At 42.4% G+C, this 19,858-nt stretch overlaps 1 protein-coding gene across 2 annotated transcripts in view; it reads right to left on the reverse strand.

Annotated features, from left to right (window-relative positions):
* atrn (attractin) overlaps window positions 1-19,858 on the reverse strand; it is a 111,497-nt gene that overhangs the window by 21,005 nt on the left and 70,634 nt on the right. For both annotated transcript variants that reach the window (XM_076146640.1, XM_076146639.1), the window contains exon 26: window positions 17,741-17,819. In XM_076146640.1, coding sequence (XP_076002755.1) covers window positions 17,741-17,819 — 79 coding nt within the window. The remainder of the gene's footprint in view (window positions 1-17,740; window positions 17,820-19,858) is intronic.

Below are 19,858 nucleotides of genomic sequence, written 5' to 3' on the forward strand. Positions count from 1 at the left end.
GACTAAAAGAAAAAGAAATTCAAAGAATGACCACCACAGAAGGACTCCTACAGGAAATGCAATTTGCACAAATCTAATTATGCAGTGTGTGAGTTGGCAGCAAACACTGAAGATAACCAGAAGCCTAGAGTGTTGCAGCGCAGGCGTCTACTTCTTAAAATGGCTTTAAGTTGTCTGCAGGGCAGCGTGTGTGTGTGTGTGTGTGTGTGTGTGTGTGTGTGTGTGTGGGGGTGTGTGTGTGTGTGTGTGTGTGTGTGTGTGTGTGTGTGTGTGTGTGTGTGTGTGTGTGTGTGTGTGTGTGTGGACAGGAGCAAATATACAAGACTGACACAGTAGCTCCTTTTAATTGTGCATATACAGTATAAACCTAATTATGAGATGTATTCACTCAGGGCTGACACAAATGACACACACACACACACAAAAGAGAAAAGTACAATGTTATTTGCAGTTTGTGTGTGTGTGTGTGTGTGTGTGTGTGTGTGTGTATTCACACATGAAAATGGGTTCCATCAAACACACGGTGAGATGAAATGTGCAGGCACAAGGGCATGACGGCATATACTCAAATGTGACTGCAACTTCAATCGGAATGGTCCAATTAAATGCAACCATATGTAGAATGGAGCTGCAAATCATAAATGCATACTCTTGATCGACCATGGAAAGAAAACAAAGGCTATTCCCTTTAAAAACGTATAGAGAACTTTACAGCAAGTCAAAGTGACAATACTAGAATGCAAAGATATTCAAGCGCAAAGCTCCCACAGTCACACTTGATTAAAACACGTATTAGCATTTAATTTGCCGTACTCAAATGTAAACATAGAGCGGTCCCACGCTGTTAAATTATGAAAATCCCCAAATTGAGAGATGAAGGACTTCCGCTCAATATCATTAGCTGATTGTGATGACGGGAAAGAAACCCAACACCGACCGGCAGAAGTAAGAGAGCCGGTCTGGAAAAGTTTGTCTAATGGTTTCAGACTCCAACAGCCACTGAAATCATTTCTACGTGCAGAAACATGGCAACCGTGACCAGCTGAAAAAAAAGGCAGGAAGTCTGTAGCCAGTATGGAAGGAGTCCGTTACGGTTCTGAAGTCTGACCTCACTGCTATACGGCCATATTCGTGTAAAGCTGAGATAGAAGTGCAGGATTTCCGTGTGGCGTAACTGCGATTGGGGGAAAAATGAATGCAGCACATCTAAGGATGACATTCAGGCTGGATCTGCAGGGAAGGCCGTCTTTAACATGACAATACAGACAAAAGGCAACCAAGGTGTTCCTCGCTCACTTATTTGTTCAGTGTGATAAAGGAAAAAAAGCAACCTCCGCCCCATCTGTTAGGTTGGTTGAAATGTTTTTTTCGGACCTGAGGTGCTAAAACTGCCCGAGGCGAAAGGGAATGAAATAAAAGGAAAAATGAGAAAATAAAAATGAAGAAAAGTCAAAATACAAGGTTGTTCAGTGACCCTGGAGAAAGATTTGAACCCGGCAGATTTGGTGGTGTTTTTTTTTGTTTTGTTTAAGCTTTCAGGCTGAGAATCCACAGCGCTCTGCTACGGGTCGAGTCAATTCACCAACCTTAAAATCTTTACATTAAAAATTCATGGTGTCATCAAGATGAAACAAGGCTTAGATACAAGGTTTTTCCCCGGAAGCGGCTACATCCTTTCTGCCTTCACATTATAGAGCACACAAAGCGCAGTAACTCTAAACCGCAGCAGTCACATAAATGCATTAGAGTTTCAAATACAAAAGAACATAAAAGTAACTCAAAGTTGTTTTTAAACAACACTAAATGTCTTCATTTGCTTTCCAGGCTAAAAAAAAACAAGGAAATGCCACGTTTGAGCAGCTGTAATCAGACAATGAGTGATACTTCCACTTGATAATTATGAGTTAAATGACTATCACATACATCACAAACAAACGGACGAGCACCTGCTGAGTGCAAACACACGCATGGATTCACAAACACGCACGCACAGTCTGGGAGGATTCTGGCAGAGCAGTCTGGATGTAGTGTAGCGTCAGAGTGAGAGAAAAAGGAAGGGTGCAGGAGGGGAGCCGAAGGGAAGGGGAAATGAGAGGATAGAGAAAGAAGGGAAGAGGAGGCGGAGGAGGAGCAGGAGGAAGAGCGATGATGAATGTAAGGAGGGAGGAAGGCGCTCAAGAGTTCACCCCTGGGGAAGAGGGGATGAAGTTAGAGTGTCCTGGTGCGGGAAATACACAAACAGACAGACAGACAGACAGACAGACACACACACAGACACACACACACGCGCGCTTGTGGATGGGTGGTAACACACACGCACACACCCACAGGAGTGCGGATCTGGGTGCAGTACATCAAACCGTTTATTCATTGATGCGACTGTTTCAAAAATGCTGTCTGTGGGAGAGCTCTCAATCATCCTCCAGCATCAGCCCAGGAAAAACTGCCGCGTGAGAGGCATGGAGGGGAAGAACGCGACAGAGAGAGAGAGGGAGAGAGAGGGAGGGAGGGGGAGAGAGACGAAACCTGCGTCTGTGAAGCAGCGTTTGCTTGCTGCTTTCCTATCGCTTCATCTTTCCATCCTTCCAGCAGCGAGGACGTAAGCTGTGAATACTGACAAGGGAGGAGGCTTTGATCGCTCCCTCTCCCCTCAGGTTTGCATCCCCTCCCTGGTTTCCTCCGTTCCATACTTCCCTCTGTCTTTCAGCCGGCCTCCCGCTGCCATTCCCTTCCTGAGAAATTTGAATAAACTCAGTGTTCACTCTTTAGTGATCAACGATTTCCAGAATGCCGATCAGTCCGGCATCCGTGAGGAAAACAAAGGCCTGTGTAACCGGCGGGTCCGCCTGTGAGTTGGGTTTGCCGTTGGATAAACTAAGGCTGGCTCTCAGGGTATATTTGAAGTTGACCGTGGTTCATTTGTGATATGAACAAACAAAAAGAAAGTTCATCCAAGTGAACAAATATGAAGCTTGTGCGGTGTTGAGGCATGAGGGAATGTTAGCTCAGCCCAGTGCGTTATTACACCTTCAGCTTCAAATCCACAGATCAACAGGTGCCTGAGAGTATGAGGGTATTATCCCCGGTGGAGATTCATTAAAGTGAACCTGCTGCATTCCGGTGTGGCGTAATATTTGACCTGCTTACACAAAGATGAAAGAGCAAACAGAGGGGTGGAATGGACAGACAGGGAGAGTTGAAGCAGGATAGAGTTTGTATGTTTCCCCTGCGAGAAACAAAACACTAGAGGGCAGGAAGTTTCACACAACACCAAAGTGTCATGCTGCCTTTGGTTTTAGACAAATAAGGCTGCGTGATTGTGAGTTCAGTCTGTGCTTTAATGCACAACATGCCGTTAAAGTCAAAGTAGTGTTGTCTCACGGTGGATTCGGACGATGAAGGATGTAAGATCACTGAGGAAAGAAGAAATGGAATTAAAGAAGGTAACGGATGAAAGGAAAAGGAAGGGAAAGCTGTGAGCGGGGAGATGCTATGATAAGCTCTGTGTCTGTTCCGTGGTGGGAGGATGGGATGTTAGTGGGCCAGAAGGGGGCCCACCTGACTGCGGTGGGCTCCGGCTGATAAAATGCTCTCTGCGAAATAAGACACCGACGCTGATCCACAAACTAATTATGCGCACCATCTCTGCAGAATTGAGATTAGGAGTCTTTAGCTGCGTCTTGGGAATACCGAGAGACGACGACGCACACGCACACGCACACACACACACGCGATGAGTGACACATGCACAAACACTGCTGGCGGAAAATATGGGAAGTGGCTAACCCACCCACCCACCCAGTCGATCCAGTATTCATTTTGTTTGCGCCCACATGCTGCAGAAATACTAATTTGTTCCTAAACGAGCATATGTAAACAAACACACTCCCTCAACACACAGATACAAACTCAAGCAGGCACATGAGCTGCACAAAGATTATGATTAGAATGACTAGAATGGCCGGTCCGCCTTCATTTGTATACAACAAAAATGATGAATATTACAGAAAAATGGACCTCCTGTTAGATTTGCTGTGGGATGCTTAACACGACTCTGAATACGGTCTAAACTCTGTTGCCGAGGTACCGCAGCTGCCAGTGCTGCAGTGGTTGATAATTCTTTCACATCGTATTCTGATGAATCCGCATCCCGTCAGGTCCAAGGAGAATCTAGTTAACTTGACTAAGCAAGTGTACGTCATTAGCCGGGGTCATAATGCCTGAACGTTCTAAGCTTTCGGTATTAAGTGACCTTCAGTGCTGCCTGCACTCGTTCTCTCCCTTTATCGCTCTCCTCTTCCGCTCCCCGTCATCTCAAATCCCTCTCCTTACCTTTCACATCAGGATTGATCACCTCAGAAGTACGCCTTTTGTTCCGCGTGGCAGTGCAGCGAAGCATTGACCTCAGGAGAGAGGGAATAGGAGAGATGGAAGGCAGCTCTCATAGAATCTCAAAGTATCTCTCTAGTTAATCTACAGGGGCTTCGCAGCGCTTTACAGGAGAGCGCCGATGCTGCTGCTGCTGCTGCTGCCTCCATAAACACCACACGCATTTTTCCCTCTTGTCCGCCTGCCTGATTGAATTTGTCTTACAATCTGTAACGCTAACAGCAGCCATATTTTCCATGTTGCTGAATAGCTACACTGTGGTAAGGAGGGCCGTCAGTCTGCTTAAAAATGGATTACAATTAGAGTGGCAAATGATGATGTCATTATACCAGCAAAATATCGTCCTTGTAGAGATGAGTGTTCTTCAAAGCAGCTTTTGTATTGCATCATCGTAATGCAGTTCGTTCCATTGATACTTGTGTGTCTGTAAGGGGTTTATGGGTCCTGTGGTATGAGTTTCATTACAACTGGTTTCAAGGGAGAGTTTTAGTGTCCGATCCTCTAAATGCTACTGCGCAGAATTTCATTAGTTTTGCTTTCAAGGGATAGTTTAAGCATTATATGGCTAAATGCTGCTTCAGACAACAGCAGAGGATTAGGGAAGCTCCGGTTCTAATACAGGGTTTTTATTGTAATGAGGAAATAAAGACAGGATTTAATAAAATGTTGGTCTGAATGAGTGAAAATACAATAAAGCCTGATCTTAAGATCATTTATTCCCTGGTAATGTAATACAGTATTACATTAATGGGTAATTATTACATTAGAGGTTTTAAATTTCACAGTGATCGTCTCAGCTTCTGTATCAGGGAATTTATTTTCACCACTACTTTATTACATTTGCAGATTGAGATACTACAACCTCGTCCCAGTTATTAGTTTATGGCGCGTTTTTATATTATTTCCTAGGAACACTGGACCACACATCAGCAGACTGCGGGGTGGGCGAAGGGGAGTGGGGGGAGGGGTGTGGCGTCTCCACCCAGAAGCTGGTGCATGCAGCTCTGACGTCTGCAGCCTGGGGGACTGGCAGAGGGAGAGCCGGCGCTGCCAACACAATTGAATGGGTAAGTGTGAGGAATGGGCTGGCAAGAGGGCGACGGGCCGAGCAGACAGAGCGCCAGCTTAGGTCACCTTGAGCAATTCATCTCCCACCTCCAGCAGAGAGAGAGACCGCAGAAACAGGGGAGAAATACATAGTTTCCTCCCCCTTAATAGCGCTCTGCCAGGGGTGAGATAAGGTGAGGGCTCTCTCTCTGATCTCCTCTGCCACAGCTGGGTAGGTGGGAGGGGAGATGTCCTGACGTCGCCGACAGCTAAGACAAACAACACTGTGATTTGCAGAGCCAAACACTGCAGCTCAAATGAGCTTTCACGTAAAAAAGAGGCCACACTTTGGCTTTTTGTCTGTGACGGACAGGAACAGGCATTTCTTTTTATAAAGATAACAGGAAGCAGGAGGACAGCCTTTGAGTCAATTACTTTTCTCTTGTAGTGAAATGACAAAAGAAAACTGCTTCCAGTTTTTAGTATTAAATCAAAGTCAACACCTGTGTGTAATCTGTAATCTCCCACAAAGACCCACGCAGCATTCTGTCATTCTAAGTATCACAGTTTAAGGTTTCCGCATTTTTCTTTTTCTGAGAGAGAAGGAGGAGCAGTTGAAATCATTTCTGCTTTCTCCACATTTTCTTTTGCCAACAAGAGACAGTTACAAAGTAGTTAATAAAATGCTAAGGGTGTCTCCAACAGTTAGGAGAGGCCCAACTTCTTCATATTTCATAAAGCAAGGCTGCATAATCGCCAAACCACTGCCCTGTACAAATGAGTCAGGAGGATATTATTGTTAACTGAAACTGAAACAAAACTCTAGCAAAGATTTTTATTCATAAAAATCAAATCAAATTAATCAATTAAAATAAATATTTAATGAGGCACAGAGGCTCAACTGAGATTCATTCCGAATCTAACAAAAATAAAATAAAGACGAAAATGAAAATCTGTTGTTGCTATTTTTTAATGTTAAACCCTACAGCCTGTCTGCAGCCTATGTCAGCCCAATTACGAGCCATCCCTCCTCTTAGACAGCTAATTGATGGAAAAAGTCCCTAATGACACAGAGGGTCATGGGCAGAACTCAAACCTCGGGTAGACATCAAAGCACCGTTCAGATGAGACTGATTTTCACAGAGAATCTTCACTTCCAGTTTAAATACTTCTGGGTGTCTGGGCTTTAACAAATCATGTCTATGTTAGCTGCTTTATGTTGGTGTTTCATAAATAGTTTAATAGTTTGACGGAGGACCACAGAGCTGACCTCCCTTGAAAGTGTGCATAACCAGTGGAAAAAGTTTGAAAAAGTTGTTACGTTTACATTTTCTGACTGAGAATTTGGACGAAAAGGGACATTAAAATTTAGTTATTTATATTGTTATTCAACCAAAGGCTACAGAGAATGTATTTTCTCTGTAAAAAGGAAAACAATGAAGTGAAAATGGAATGGAAAATAGGGTAGAAGGGTGTTTAGGTAAACACAATTTTTGTGGCTATGTTTTAGGCTTTTCAATTTTTATTAATGCTTTGTTACTTTTGTGAAAAAATCCTATCTGACCTTTCATGGGCTTCATCATTTCTTACTGATAAGCTAAAATTAAGTAAAAAAACTAAAACAAATGATGGAGGTCACCAAAAACTCTTAAAACTAAACTGGAACTTAACAAATCTAACAAAATGTGGAGCTAAAATGGACCTGCTGAGTCATAACAGCTATCATGGCCTGAGCACCATCACCTGCCCTGAAAGCAAACACGGCAGAATCAATGCGGAATAGTACACAACGGACCAACCAACTTCATACAACATCATGCTATACATCATTAAATTGTTCAGAATTTCCTCATTCCCTAGATGTATTATGACAATTCACAATGGTATTTTGGTGGCATTGTATATCTGAAGCCATTATACACAGTGACCTTAAACGTGTGGCTTCACAACTCTCCATAACAACTTGTTTTTCTTTCTTAATTAATCATCTGTCATATGATGCAGAAATCAGAGCGTGAAACCTGTCACAAGTGCTGATTCTGACCTTTAATTAAGTCGACACACCGAGAAGAAACAGAGGAAACATCTCCCAGGAAAATATGTTTAGACACATTGTAATCTTACCAACCGACGACATCATATTTCAGCTGATAACCCAATAAGCCAGTGATAAAGCCCAACTTATTATTAATATTCCATCAAATTCCATACCAACACATACACTGGGATCATACGGGTTGGGCGTGTGTAAGTCTGTGTGTATGTGTGTGTGTGTGTGTTGATCATTTTAAGGGTGTCATAATGTTGGTGTTAAATAATTGTTGGTCTAAATCTTAATATTCTCGTCTTTTTTGTGACTCCCTTTGTCAATCGTGCTTTCTTTTAATTTACCAAACTAATTAGTACAAATTCCTGCATCCCCGCAGGCTGCTTTATTTCTGAGCGACTGAGCTAAAGATTAGAGGCAGCAGGATCAAACTCTCTGTGTCAAAGTTTAAAAGTTGAGCTCCAGTGTATTGAGCTCCATATAAATTGCATTCTAATATTCATTCCCCAGACTGTGCCTGTGTATGTCTCGAAACTCCTGGCAAGCAAGCATGAGGGACCCACGGCGCAGTCCCGTAATTCTTAATTGATAATATATTGCAGACAATCATAGAGAAGCTCTTCATAAGGAGGTAACAGCTGCCAAAAAAAGGTAGAGAGGTTGTTTTTTGTCTTTCCTTCCCTGCTCATGTGTAAACTGCACTCATATCCAGCCATCTGCTTCTGGGATCAGTGTGTACTGTGCAAGAGCAACCACCACAGTGAGCGGATGCTCCTCATCATTACTGATGATTCTGGAAAATAATTTGAGATGGAACGTACGTGCTTCTTGATATCTTCATTGTGTTGTATTGGCCTCGGCTTACCCAAAGTGCTTCGGTGCCAATCTCTCTCACACACTACTGCGCTTTCACACTGAACCATCTGCTACAGAGCTGTGAGTGTGTGTGAGTGAGTAGAAATTTGAGAACATTGAGTGACTGCTTGAAAGTCTGAGTCTCTGTGAGTTTACTACACTGTATGTGTGTGAATGAGAATGAGAAGTAGTGTGTGCTATAGTGACTATAGGTAATCCCAGGATCCTGGTGAACTTCTACCGCTGTACCATTGAGAGCATTCTCACTAACTGTATCACAGTATGGTATGGCAACTGCTCCGCATCAGACCGGAAAGCACTCCAGCGGGTGGTGAAAACCGCCCAAAGGATCAACGGTACACACAGTGGTGTGGATTTACTTGACTTATGCTGTTCTTCCACTGCTGGTGAATCGCCGTGTAGAGCCGCAACCAAACCAGCTCTCATTTGTGCTCTACACACGGCTCCAGTGCTGACACCTTCCCCAAACACTAGATTTACGAAATGTACCCAATTATAGAAATAGTATGTTATCCACTTAATATATACGTGCTATCATATTATACAGTGGATTTGAAAACTATTAAATACACATTTTAAAACAATGTTGTCCCGACTTCGGACTTCAGTACCAAACATGGCCCTACTTCTGCTTTGTAGGTTGGAGGGAACAAAAACCTAAATGACATACGTACATATCCACTAATCAACATATGGACAGACAGTTGTCCCCCCCTGTACTACACATACAGTGTGTAGTGTATGTAATCTCCAACAAACACACAAAATGAAGTTATTCTAGTAAAAGTATAAGTCAATATTGTGAAATGTGAATATATGAAGGCATTGTTTTGTTATTTCTTAGTATAGAATACACTTTGCACCCACGGCAGCATGATTACATTCAGTGTTTTTTCACAGCTTCATAAACTTAAAGCAAGTGTGAGGGTCTCACTTCAAGCAGCAGTGTCTTTTTAAGGCCTCAGATCTTCCGTCTGATCTGCCTCAATTCTTTACTAACTTTTATGTGTGAACTAATGATTTTGCTCAAAGGATCATCAAAGATGTGAAACAGTGTCCGTCCCCTTGGGGGGGGGGGTTCTGAACTGAACATCACGCCAATAAAACGATAAGCCTCAAGCCATATAACAACTGATTACAGAGAAACAAATAAACAAAAACGTACATCGCAGACCATTGAGCAGCTTCTTATTCATTTTATGACATAACGGCAGGTATTTCCAACACAGGCCTCACACCTCAGCTGACATTCATATTTATGGGCCGGAGTACGAGAGGAGGAGGTTGAGGGGAGGTGCCTGGCGGGAGGATGATGGGGGGGAGGCGGGGGGCAGCTTAATGGGGTAATAAATATGTGAGAATATGTGGAGACGTGGAGTAAAGAATATACAACACCGTTAATCATGTGGGAAGCCAAGGCAGCGACCAGGGACATTATCACTCTCTACATTTCTGTCAATACCTTGGGGCGCAATACATGTCTCATTTATGTCAAGTTATGTGTGATATATGGCTGCGCTAGGGCGGGGATAGATGTTGGGCAAATCCACACGCTGTCATCACAAGGAGTTTTTGTAGCGAGAGGAGGAGATATAACAATGTGAGACGCCGTCGCAGGTATTTACAGAGCTGACTGATAATGAATCTGATCAAACGTTTACACTGCCAGGTACAAGTGAAACATTCCATCTTTAGCCTTATAGCTGGGACGGATCAGCCAGCCTTGTGAACATGTACAAATCACATGGAATCAAATGTTCGCAGATTCATTTTGGGCCAAGTTCATATGTATCCATATGCGTTAGCTTTCGTTTACACAGTCCCATCAATCTGGCTATCTGCAATGCACTATTCTGATTGGCCAAGAGCTCAATCAATTATTTTCTCAATAAAGATAGCTGAACTTGATAATGTGCCCCTCATAAGGACAACTTTAGTACTTTAGTATTGCTACAGTTTGACATTGCTGCACTATTTGGCATCACAACATGGAGAGTTGGCAGAATTCATAGCTAGCTACAAGGTAGCTAGGTAGAATTGCCTAGTCCCCCTGTCTTTGCTGCCAAGAAGACGTGTCAGACTTTCAAAATGAAAAGCAACTAGATGTCCATGTCAAAACAACAATCCCAAAGATGTCCCATTAACCAAGTCACGGTTCACCATTATTGTGCAATTTAACTGTTCAATAGGCTGCTAATATGTAGCTAGCTTGTAGGTTGGACTCTGCTGCCATTTATGTGACAGAACAGTTATTAGTCATACATTAATTTTACAATTTAAAGTGTTTACTCCTTTTATAAATGAATTGTAAGCAGATGATTTGCCGCCTCCACAATTCTTTATCTCTAACATGACTCAACTATTACATCACCATTAGTGTTCTGACCTTGAAATTTGCTTTGGTGCTCTGAGAAAATGAAACGTTTTATCCTGGGGCCAAGGAATAGAAAGTAAGAGCAGAGCTACAGTGGGATTACAGAATTTTGCATCATGATTTATCAGTCATTCACTCCTCTGCTCTAATTAGCCAGGCTGCTCTAACTCTTCTCTGGCGTCCAATCTGCTTTCATCATCTGTGTCATTTAAAGACGTGTCGTCGCTCTGACTGAAACCTGCTGCTGTTGGTTGCATACCAAAGCCTGAATGACACTTTGAATTTGTCATTACTGGGACATACAACAGTTATATTTGACGTCATTGAAGAACTTGATTTACAGTTGAAAAATCGCCTATCACACAGACACCAGCCAGTCTGTGTCACAACATCAGCTCTTTACTTTAGCAGTGGTGTAATGTATGGACGCACATTGAGACGATGGCTTCCTCCATTTTGAGGTTTACTCTGTTTGTTTTATTAGTCATTAGTGTAAGTTAATGTCTCAGACTTCACCACACTGAACTGCAAAAGAAAGACAATTTACTTCCCCTTCAAGACCAAACTCATCATAAATGCGTCGGTAAATGAGGCCTAACAATTTAGATTAGTTGTTGACTTTTGTTAATTATTGGATTTTTTTTAAATGTCAATTTATGGAGTGATACTGCAGCAGATGAACCAGGGTGACATGATTTCCAAATGAACTTTAAAGATTAATTATGCCGAAAACGTCTTTATTACGCCCTTGAACAGTGACCATAGAGGTTGCACTTCATCCAAACTTTCCGAGAGGGACAATTAACCAATGGTGACCGTGCAGCTTCCATATTGCAGCGGTTGATGTGGACCAGAGGCTTTTCTCTGGCACAGAAAATGGCCACTGTGGCGGATCTGTCTGCTGCCATCAGACAGCTGCAACTCCTTCAAAGGAACTGTCAGATCTCAAAAAGAAAGCTTTGATGAAAACTTGCAGCACTGAATGTCCTTCTCTCTCTCACACACATACACGTATATCCACACACATACACAGCTCTCAATACGTACGGATGCAGAGGAAGGTTTTGGATCTGTCTAAAAACCTTCTTAATCTCAGCAGGTGTTGGACAGATACAAGAGAGATGAGGAAAAAAAAAAACCCTGAAAACATCTTTCCGTCTTTCAAAAGAATTCATGTTATTTACATTTTACAGCCTGAGTGAACGCTGTCATCCAGAGCCACTTACAATGACTGTGACGGCAGAATAAGTTCAAATACACGTTTCAGATCACGAGCAGCCGGTAGCAGTAAAGAGTTTAAGCCTCAGGGCTACGGCTTCATATTCCCGTCACCCTACAATGACCACATAAAACGCAATGACCAACATTTCCTATCGAGCAGAGCACAAGCGAGGTGAATGTGGGCATAAATAGATGCAAATGTATGTCACTATGCAGCTGATGCAAGCAATGAGTAATGTGAAGGAATGTGGGATGCATCTGCAGTGTGGAGAGCCACGGCTGAAAAGAACCGGATGGACCTGGGGTGTCGGGGAAGCAGACTGGAACGGACTGTAACCGTGTACATCACAGAGAGACGCGATTAGCTTTCTGTGTGTGAGTGTGTTTGTGTATTGAGGAAGGAGTGTGTTTGATTTGTGTGCATATCCGCATGAGCAGGAAAAAGGTAATTATGGTTAAAACCCAAACTAGAAAAACAGATCCTACAGTGGGTGTGGCGAGAGGAGGATCTGGGCTGCCAAAAGTCACTACACAGCCTATAAAGTCGAGACACGACCCTAATTCAAACTGACATATGAGGTTAGAGATGTAAATGTACCTCTTGGAAGATTAAAACGAGGCTACAGCACCTTAAGCCAAGCTACTAATAATAAGTAATAATAATGACCTCCACCACATTGTTAAATGCACATCAATACAGTGCAGGACAACTCAGACCTTAGTTGCTCCTGAATATAGGAAGAAAGGTGTACTTATGTTCTCGCCTGATGTGTCTTCATAAGAGAGTACTGCCAAATATTATGGTGCTGCATTGATGCTTAAAGAAAGAGTGAGTCATTAATTCGCCTCCCTGCTGTTCGCTGCTGGCTGCAAAGATGAATTGCATCGCGTACACATCTACTTCCTGCAAAATTAGGTTTACCCGCAATGTTTCAAAGGATTTGGCAGCAGAGAAAGGAAACACTGCAGGATTGAAACAGATTTTTTAAACAACTGACCAGAAGCCTCCTGTAACAGTGTTGCCAGTGACCCAGTTTTCACCAGTGAGCTGAAACACAGGGAGCGGCATTGATTGACAGAGATGCCAGTATCCATCAGCTGCCCAGTCATAAGCTTCAGATTGGATTATGAAACCACCCAGCATGGAGCAGAGCTGCATGAGTCGGAGCATGTAGAGCATCTCCAGTTTTTGAGATGTGATGCAATGACATCATACAGGTCAGCTAGACAATTCTGTATGTTATTATGCCATTATAAAAATATTACGTTAGGATATCAGCTATGAATAGCATTTCCTACTCATGCCTGGCAGGCCTTTACAAAGTAACAACAAACATAACCAGATCAAATTCTCTTCCCCAGTCATGGAGCATTGCTGTCCACACTCAGTGAAAACAGATCCTTCAGGTGACATATTTGCACCCCTTCTCTCCTTGTGGAGCACAGGTCACCTACAATGCTTCTCCATCTCACTCTGAACTCCTTTAGGTATAATCTCCCCTACCTTAAAAGCTTCTCCATCCTGTCCCGGAACACCTACAGACAGCCAAGCTCTTACTAACCACTGGCTTACGAGCCCTGCACTTGGTGTGCATCTAACCAGGTGTGTAAGTGGTTAATGCGTTGGTCTTACAGGATGCATTTCTTCCATTCAGCACAAACTCTCTGCATAACACGGGGAGGGGAAATAACAAATGTCCTCATTAAGAAATAAGTGTGTCACAATTAGATAATTATGTCTGTATACTATGTATAGATGTTATCCTTACCAATTTGAATAATGCTTACTATAAATGCTTACATTCATACCCTTATTTTAGAATTGTAGTAGACGTAAAAGAAGAAACATTTCCTCAGCAAAATTGAGATTCAAGAAGGAAAACAGAACATTAAAGGAGCAAAGTCTCCAATTTTCACATTCAGCAAGTGAGACATGCAGTAAAACAAGATATTTTTCTTGATAAGAGAAGAGCAGGCATAAATGGGTCTCCACAAAGGACCACTTTACTGCAGAACCTATTGCCAGTGGTGGGTACCTGATGGCGTGGAGTCTGATTTTATTGAGCAGGTGCCCTCATTGCTCTTTCCAGGCTGTGCTGGACAATGGTGGCAGTGTGACGGGAGGTGGAGTGGTAGAGGGTGAAATAGGGGGTTAAGAGGCATCACAGGTACAGGTGATGGCAGTACACGGCAGCGAGGTTAAAGCTGCCAGGCTCTTCAGCGGGCATGCCAAGTGTGTGAAAAGCACAAAGCGCAAAGAAGTTCACATTAAGCACAACATTAAGCTCTCTGTGGCACACACACATGCACTGTATTCAAAGGCCAGTCCAGAGCCTTGAAATGAAAATACATTTAGTCATTTTTCATGCCGTGTTCAATATGCAAAAAGAAAATACAGTGTGACTACAGTGTGACTTTTTCACAGTTTCCACATCACTGCAGTCTGTGTTCAATGACCAGCTGCAACACAGTCACTCAAACAGCCTGTTGGGTTCTAAATCAACCAGTCACACATCTAAACAGCCTGATTTTATAGGAGCATGTGAGTCGGCCAGTCTTCAGTCAGCCCCTTTAGTCAATCAGAGGTGACACAGAGTTCACCATTTATTCCTGCAAGGCACAAAATGCCATCGGAATTACAGAGACACTGACCTTAAGAAATGTAGCACTGAACTGCACTATTGTGCCTCCTGTCATCTCAGACAGCATCAACCATTCATGTATAGGCTTTCTAAGGATGAATGGTTCTCCTCAAACAGCTCTTGCTCTCGCTGTGTGTGTGTGTTTGTGTGTTTGTGTGTGTACGGTTGAACATGATGTACCTGTACATTCTGCGCATCAATTCAAGCTCATTCTTGACAGGATTTTTTTTTTTACTGATTTCCACGACCTACCAACACGGATTTCATCTTGGATTTAGTTTCCACACTTCAGTTGTTTACAAAACATTGTTTACACACTTTTAACTACTTTATTTAATTTGATTCTGACTCAGATTATTCATCATTATTTGGTTGTCATATTTCTTTTCATCTTACCCTTTCTTTTTTAAATAACATCTAAAATAAGAGTAAAGTAATTAAAGTCCTGAATTCCCGGTTTAATACCGGTAAGCTGATACAGAAGCCATTTCCTCCTAACAATGGATCCATTAGCTGATTGATTGATTTGTTGATACATCAGCGTAGTCAGCTGTTGCTACGTCTTTGTTTTAATAGTTTTAAGAATATTCAAGTATAAGTTATCGAAGTATAAACAATCGAATATTTGTTTTTTTTCCTTGACTTTCTTAATAATCTGACATGTGTCGTTTCAAATCATTTACTGCGACAACAGGGTTTCCAAAACGCTTTGTTCACTCCACTAACAAATTGACGATCTTAATAACTTGAAGTTGAGTGCAGCTTGAAATCAGAACAACAACAATGTGTCAGTATAACAATGAATTATGGCCACTGCACTTTGTTAACATACTTTCAGTGGTTGACATTAAATAAAACCATTCTTTGGAAATACAACTTTAGAAATGTGGAGTGTCAAAAGCTTTGTTCCCATTGCCATTAGCGAACTTGCTTTGTTATTTTTTAAATCTTAAGTAACAAGTTCTGCTTCTGATCTCGCTCAGTAGGCTGATTGTTTATCTAAGCTATTCTCAGGCTGATCAGAAGTAAGAACAAGCATACTAGTGGTAAAAGCATGGATTAGTCTCTCAAGTATGTATGGACTTCTGCAATATTCCTACACACACACTTGTGATGGCAGACTGCTTGATATTGCCCATACACACACAGCAGTGAGTGTGTGGGAGCGGCTCGGGAATCTGAAGGTTCCCGGTTCCATCCTGGGCTCGAGTGTTGTTGAGCAAGACACTGAAGCCCTACCTGCTCCTGATGCACAGGTTAGCTCCTTGCCTCTGCCATCAGTGTATGAATGGGTAAAGCGCTTTGGAGAAAAGTGCTGAAAAAGTAGAGTCCACTTACCATTTACTGAGTGAACGAGGGGGATTTCTATGACAGAGGCTTTTTACACAACAGACGAAGTGCGTCAAGATCATTTCTCTCAGGGATTGCAGCTAAGATCTCGTCTATGTCCATATCTTTTCACAAACTTGCGCATATCGACTCACCTTTGCTTTCAACATTCATGCTGTTGACTTAAGTGTTAAAAAAATGAACATTGTGTTCAGGTGGAGGAGCATTTATGATTGATAAGTTTGGAGGCTGACAAAAAAAAGGAACCCAAGGAAGTGAGCATGGGCTGTGATATAATCCTAATGGAAGAAATACAATTCCTTAAAAGTGTAGAATACAAATTAGATTAAAGATTAAATAACTGAAACCATTCCTGTGTCTGACAGTATTCCTCATGTTGATAATTGTTCCTATCGACTAAATTTCAGCCTTTTTTCCACATTAGCACACATAAAACACAAACAGAAGAAAACCCTGTATGATTAGTGCCTGAAAATATGGAGGCGTGATGAAGATAGAGGTGTCTTAGTTAAGCAATATCACACCATCTGTTGTGCGTGTGAATAGATGTGGAAAACTGAGACATCACCTATGCTCTGAACTAACTTTCCTTACTGGCACGTGTTTCACTTTCACACCACAGCGAATTGAAAACTTAAATGTACGCACACTTGGTGGTGGATTTTGTGGCTGGTCGATATAAAGGTAATTTCCTAAAAAGGTAATTTCCTAAAACTGTAATGGAACCAGAAGAGTGGTTATGTAAGACATGACATCTGGTGTTTCCTGGTGTGGCGTGACGGATGCTTGCAGAAGAATAATGCAAATTGTGTAGAGTGAAGAGAAGACTGAGATGTGGTCTTGACATCTTCTTGTCAGCAGTTCTGAAGCTGAAGGTACATATGACAGAGGCTCTTTACACAAAAAATGGATCGCAGCTACAACGCCGTCTGCATCCATGTCTATTCACAAACTCTTGCACGGTGACTTACTTTGGTTTTCAGCTTTCATGCTATTGACCAATGTTTTCTAAAGAAATCCACGCATGTCCTGTGTGTCAAGGTAGAGGAGCGTTTATATTAAGTCCTACAAAGCTCATTCCTTCCTGTACAGGTGAAACAGCAATGGTCCGGAAATGGAGCCTTGAGGAAACAACTCATCATTAGAGGAGAGGAGGCTGCACAGCAGTGGCTCCAATAGACAGACAGCTGGAATAGCAGTGGTTTGGTCTCAGCGTAGCTCAAGAGATTCTTTTGCACGTTCAATTCTTAGGGTTTTCATAACTTTACCTAAGAGCAAAGCCAGACGCACAACCTCCTACAGCTTAAGTAGCTCAAGGATTTTGTTAAAAAATGGAATCTTTCTCTGCTGGTTTTGATGTTACATTTCTTTGGAAGGTTTTGAGGTGTCAGTGGGGAGTCCGCAGTAAGGAGGGGATGACTGATAATCGCCAGCACTTCATTTGTCAGATAACAGAGCACTCTGAAGGATTCTGATGGGGTCAAGTAAGTAAGTAGAGAGCTAAGGAGCATTTGTTCCTCGGCACATTCCTCTATCCACAACAGAGATGTGGTTCAATTCAAGGGCAAAAGCTGGATTCATGGCAGAAATTTGACTTTCCAGCAGAACAATTCTTGCTATCCGTCAATTTTTTAAGCCAATTCAAGGACTATTGGACCTAAAGACGGGAACTACACCCAGCGTCGCAAAAGAGCATATAACACAAAATGCACTTCATCTGCTGTTGATTCAACTACCCGGATGGCGTAAATATGATCGACACACTGTGATGTAAAGCGTTAGTTCCAGGCTTACCTCTCGCCGCCGTGACGCCCAGCAGCTCTGTTTGATCTTCCAGACAACAGCGGCCACTAGGAGCAGTGACAGGAAGCAGCTGTGGACAGAGGGACAGAGATGAGTCAGGAAACATGCTTAAGGAAGAGGACAATCACTTAGTTCACCCTTGTAACTTGTACATATTCATGTGTGTTTTGGCCTGGGAGCTGACTTGGCAGAACACCTAATTATAGCCCACATCGATCCAGATTATTCATTAATGAACTACAGATCAATGGTCTTCTGCTGAAAAGACATATTAAAGAAGCCTGCACTGCATTCTGCAACACTTAACTTTCATACTTAACAAGAAAAGTCACACTTGGTGAAACTAAATCAGCCAAAATCTCAAGAAATGTTGTCCTCTGGTTTGCCAAAATGGAATCAAAAAGGACAAACGTGGTACTGAAAAATACAAAAAGATAACAGTGGAAGCAGCTGTCGGCACAGGCAGAGTTACGGCGGGAACATTTCACAACTGCACCTCTTGCTCTTGAGATGAGGAGGGTGCCATAAACACATTCACACACACCTTCCCACCTACACACCACTCCATGCAATAATACATGAATATGTGTGATTGCAGCCATTCTTGTGTCTGTATCCAACAGTATCACACATTCTTTGGTGTGTGTGTGTGTGCGTGTGCGTGTGCGTGTGCGTGCGTGTGCGTGTGTGTGTTGAAAACTGAGGTATCACCTTTGCTCTAAATTAACTTTCCTGTCAGGCTTCCTATATCGATCCTATATAGAAGCATGCTGACGGACCCAAGGAACGCAGAATTGAATCATTTTAATTATACGACTTGTGGTTTCAAAAGTGAAAACCAATCAAAAGCCAAAATGTAAAACAGGTCATTACAGCATCACTATCAGGCCAGCCGGTACCAAACTTTCACAGCTTCTTGCTTGGATCATGTCCAACCTGCCTACAAAGTTAAAGAAAACTTTGAGACATCCTTCTAAGAGACAGATAGACGAACACGAGAGAAAACATGAGCGTTCCATCCTGACTCGAGAACATGGACAGGTCCTTTCCAAAACTTCACCCTAAAAAGAGAGTTGCTCCATGAATGAAGACTTACAAACTGAGCTTATGAACACGGTTTGTTTATTTGAGCTTTCACACATAAACACGCTTGGATTCATCCCAGTGTAAACTGCTCTAAACAACTAAATGCATTCACGTGCTGGGGCTGAAAAGATGCCTTGGCACATTTCTCAGAACCATTCACATTCAGTGAGTGTAATGGATAAAAACAGTGGCAGCGTAAAGTGTTTATTAAAAACTGTAGTGGTGTGAATTATTTCCATTCGACTGTGACAGAATGTGACCGTGGGCAGCATGATGGCATGTTACTATACGTATATGACACAGACACACAGACTGTTGCTTGATTAAGATACATTCCATTCAATCTGCTGCTATGAATCCTGAATCTGTCATTAAATCTGGAAACTTTGAGTAACATGCAGTACTTGAGTTCTCCTTAAGGGGTTATCAAAGTTTGAAGATTACATTACATTACATTACGATCATTTGGCAGACGCTTTTATCCAAAGCGACTTACATTACATTACCACCCTTCGCAGAGGGGGGAGCACTTGAGGGTTCGGTGCCTTGCTCAGGGGCACCTCGGCAGGGGCTCGAACCGGCGACTCTCCGGTTCCCAAGCGGAAGCACTACCCACTGAGCCACTGCCTCCCAGATGTATCAAAGTTTAAAGACCTATCAAAGTTTAAAGAGTTATCAGCATCAGCTTTTATATATTGTCATTTAATTGCTTTTTTGTTATTTTCCCTTGTTTTGTATAGTGCAATGTAATGTCGTAGTATCCAAACCCACCTGCACACCAACCAAGTACAAGGCTAGTGAGCAAATGTTGGCCAGAATGTCAAGGCTGATCATTTCTTTCTCTCTTTCATGTAACTTAGGTTGTAGTCATGTACCTGTGGTTTGTTTGCTTTGTTCTGATTCGGGGAATACTGTTTACAAATAATCCTTGATTGGATTTGTGTTCACACAATGGCCACAAGCTTGCAAACTGTTTTGTTATTGGTCAGAATTGACCGGGAGGTAGAACCGGAAAATGTTTCC

The sequence above is a fragment of the Genypterus blacodes genome, unplaced genomic scaffold (genome assembly GCF_046128005.1).
Source record: "Genypterus blacodes isolate CSIRO-AG114 ecotype Tasmania unplaced genomic scaffold, CSIRO-AGI_Gbla_v1 ptg000033l_1, whole genome shotgun sequence".
NCBI classification, from domain to species: domain Eukaryota; kingdom Metazoa; phylum Chordata; class Actinopteri; order Ophidiiformes; family Ophidiidae; genus Genypterus; species Genypterus blacodes.